The 3,901-nt window shown below is 38.4% G+C and overlaps 1 protein-coding gene across 1 annotated transcript; it reads left to right on the forward strand.

Moving 5' to 3' along the window:
- Positions 1 to 1,665: 1,665 nt before the first annotated feature.
- LOC124139418 (fucolectin-like) lies at positions 1,666 to 3,067 on the forward strand. The gene is made up of 3 exons (XM_046506456.2): positions 1,666 to 1,717; positions 2,281 to 2,514; positions 2,799 to 3,067. Exons 1-3 carry the CDS (start codon positions 1,666 to 1,668, stop codon positions 3,065 to 3,067), a joined length of 555 nt encoding a protein of 184 aa, XP_046362412.2.
- The last annotated feature ends 834 nt before the right edge of the window (positions 3,068 to 3,901 follow it).

Here is a 3,901-nt window from a genome sequence, read left to right on the forward strand (position 1 = left end):
TACATCTGTTCCACAAATTTGATTTTATATATTATCCTCGGTGAATTTGAAACACACCCGTCTGCTCAAGGGAGGTAATCACCCAAATAAATAGTGATTAAAGTGAACTTCCACACCTAATTGTTACTTTATCAAAAATATTAGTGTTGGGTGTTTCAATCACAATCTTTGTAGCCATCAAATATGTTGTAGACACTGGTGACATAAACAATGTGAAGCCCAACACGGTATTGTTTAATGCATTTACTCACGTATATAGATCACGAGAACACACACGTTATACTTCGCCTATGTAGGATATGGAGAAGTTACATTTCGCAAGTACACATTTCAGTCTGCACTTATGTCATTAGGGCTACACCCGTAAAGATCTAGGGTAGAATAGGTCTTCAGCAACCCATGCTTGCTGTAAAAGGTGACTTGTCGTAAGAGGCGACTAACGGGATCAGGTAGTCAGGCTCGCTGACTTGGTTGATGCATTCCATGGTATTCCATTTGCATAGATCGATGCTCATGACATCAATCACTGGATTGTCCGGTCCAAACTCGGCTATTTACAGACCGCCGTCATATAGTTGTAATATTGCTGATTACGGCGTTAAAAAGCAAACAAATCATTTAGGCTATAGGCCAGCATTCCTTCTACACCATCACATCTGCATGAATCGAGTGATAACAATTATGTTAATGGTATAATATTATTTGTATTGCTAACACGAATAATGCCTAGCATTAAACATCTAGCAATATGATGAGTACTTTCAGCATTATGTCCAGTGAAAATACAATTACTGATTGTCGTAGTAATGCATGTAGAACCTTACAACGTCAACGCCAGAGAATAACAAGTCTCAATGATCACCCGAAAAAAGTCCCTTTGGGCGTAAAAGGCAAAATAGCGGTGAAAATGATGTGAATGAAATCAGTTATGACACCAGGTGTTCAGAGTAAGTATGACCTGCACTCTCCGTAGCACTCGCAGTCTTTATTGCCCGACGCAGAACAGCAGCGATTGAGCACTTCTCGTTATATCGGTATCTGTACTGTCTGTGGTGTTTCATTATGAAATGAAACGTCTTGAGCGGGACACGGATATATGCTGACCAAACATGTTAGGGATCATGAATATTTCTTTAGATATCTTTATGAAATTGCATGTGTGTTCTTCACTCCAAAACATATCCCCTTCATGATCCCTTGCTTTGTTGGTCAGTATATAACAGATCAAAAACTGTTTCATGAGGGGTTTTGAAGGACAAGTACAAGACGGCCAGGGGTACAGAAACCCTGTGTACAAGTGTAGGTATACCACTGGGATACATTTCTCAACCGAAATCGATTACATCTGAAAAAGACATTTAACGATCGAAGTTATGGAACACAACATTCCATCACTGTGGAAGCATCAGTCCCCAGACAACAAACACCAGCATGATTAAGTGATAACCTTCCGGAACATCCAGGGCGCAGCGATACGACACTGCAGGATACTAAAGTCACTGTGACTGGTGTTTCTGCAGCAACCCACCAACAGGTACGAAGAGGCGTTCTGTTGAGCCTGCGAAATGTCAGGAATTTTCAATCAATATTGAGCATTGTCATTTTCAAGTCTTCAGTTTCTTAAACACATCAGCCGTGTTGGTAAAAGAATTGTTCAGCGACAGTATGGCAGACCTCTACTCCCGGATCTCTTTCCTGCTCGTCATATATTTGGATGGTAAGGTCTCATTTTTTTGTTAAATTCGTAAGAAATAGGTTTATGGGCTATACTTCGGATATATTTTGTACAGCAAATGAAGGTTTATAGCCATATAATAAGAGACAGAAGCTATTTAGATATCTAACGCTTTCTCCTTTCGAATCAGTGAGACTTAAGCCATGTCAGGGCAGTAGAGATTCTGAAGATAATAGGCTGCACAGATTGTACTCATACTGGAGCAGAACATGTCTAATGTGAGCACATGTCCTGTTTCAAAACAAACCCACTCTGTTCATGGACGATATTTCTAAATATTATGAAAAAGAAACGATGCATTGAAATGCAGGGAAATGGTTATTCCTCACATAATGTTACTCATTTTCCCTTGTAAAGTAAAGTAGTCACAAAGAAAAGTAATGTAAAGAGGGTAATACTGTATTTTGTCACTATCACGAAGGCAAATGTGCAGGTGTGTGCCCCTGGCAACTGGAAATACACATTTTACAAAACATAAAACATTTGGTTCTTTCAGATACATTCATTGTCGATACACACATATGACTAAGAATCTCAATTTTCAGTCTGCAAATTACAAAGTTTGAATCTGGCTCTGAAGAAACCAGCATGGATGAGCAGCTTGAGGGGTTTACGCGATATCGCTGCTAATGCTGTGGACGGCAGCCGTAGAACCAATTTACGCGACGGTGTCTGCAGTCACACTCACCCTGGTGACATGTCGCCCTGGTTTGTCATGGATCTCCTGGGGCAGTACAGTATCTACAACGTCACCATCTACAACAGGGGAGACTGCTGTGGTACGTTAGGGTTTCTCAAACTACTTCTACTCTGCGTCAACCTTCATCAAGAATTCATCTTTCATTCAAATTATTATCATCGTCAAATTAGTATCAGTCGACCATACAAATGGTTTCTGAAGATGCTTGATATACAAAGTTACTGTAAGACATGCCACATCACATGGCATGTATATACGTATTCATCTTAAGCACTGTTTTTGTATAATTATACTTGAAGCTGAATGTTTTTATGCCAAACATAATAAGAGTATTGTGTTTATTATTTTAATGTTATTTTTCAGGGGATAGACTCCATGACTTTGTAATCCAGCTGTATGTACAAAATCCATCGCGATATCCATCAGCAGCTTTCTCCATCTGTAAGAACTACACTGGCACGTTTGGTTCCGTGGGGAACATAGCATGCGATGCTCCAGTCTTGGGAAGGTTCATCAAACTGTGGAAACCGAAAATCAGACACGAACATGATGTTCTCAACTTCTGTGAACTTGAAGTGTATGGAGTACAGTCAGGTAGGACGGCCTATATAAATAAGTCACCTAATAAATAGCCATTGAAGTTCCGAAAAAATATGGTAATTGGAAAAGATAAAGACATAAAATCCTGTTCAATGATTCCTGCCTTAAAAACGACATAATACATCTAAATGCATGGATTCCTGCTTGAGATTTATTATCAATGTTTCACATTTTTCACATTTCACAAAGTTAGTCATATTGCAAAGTTACGTATTCAAAAACTCCGCCTCTATAGTTTCATAAAACACAAAAGAGGTTAAATAGTACACTCATGACAGTAAATATTGTTACGTGTGGATCCACTAAACCGTTTCCATACATAACAAGGAGAGATCACACAACAATTTGAAAATAATTTAATACTGGCAGTCTAATCAAGATTCATATTATTTACAAACAGCAAAAGCAATTATCAATCACAATAAAAACAGTCTTACTTTATGATGAAAAATCACATCATTTCCAAACAAGATCCAGTGAATGTTTCGTGTAATCCATAATACACCATAGTTCACAAATTGCCGACATGGCATACACAATTAAAGTGTAAAATCTTGCCGACATGGCATGTCAGTTAACACCTCCAACCCGACCTGGGAACTGACCACTTTGTCTACCTGTTGAGCAATAGCCAAGCTACAATTGCATAACATCAGCCTTAACTTGGCTGTGAGCTTACCAGGGCTTACATATAGACAATGTGAAGTGAAGTGTGTAATTGGTCAGTGTTGATCACTGGCAATCTGTACACAAGCAACATAATATATGAAAAGGTAGGAATATACATTTCATGATAACAAAGTACATTTAATATAATTATTCTACATATACGTATAGTAAATATACATGTATAATGGATTCTCATA

Source organism: Haliotis rufescens, unplaced genomic scaffold, assembly GCF_023055435.1.
Source record: "Haliotis rufescens isolate VD_foot unplaced genomic scaffold, xgHalRufe1.0.p SCAF_27, whole genome shotgun sequence".
Classification (NCBI taxonomy): Eukaryota; Metazoa; Mollusca; class Gastropoda; order Lepetellida; family Haliotidae; genus Haliotis; species Haliotis rufescens.

Excerpts from the sequence above, each read along its gene's own strand:
- LOC124139418 (XM_046506456.2), top strand. The coding sequence starts at position 1,666 with ATGGCAGACCTCTACTCCCGGATCTCTTTCCTGCTCGTCATATATTTG. Across the intron at positions 1,718-2,280 it reads GCTCGTCATATATTTGGATG|TCTGCAAATTACAAAGTTTG; the intron begins GTAAGGTCTCAT and ends CTCAATTTTCAG. Across the intron at positions 2,515-2,798 it reads CAACAGGGGAGACTGCTGTG|GGGATAGACTCCATGACTTT; the intron begins GTACGTTAGGGT and ends GTTATTTTTCAG.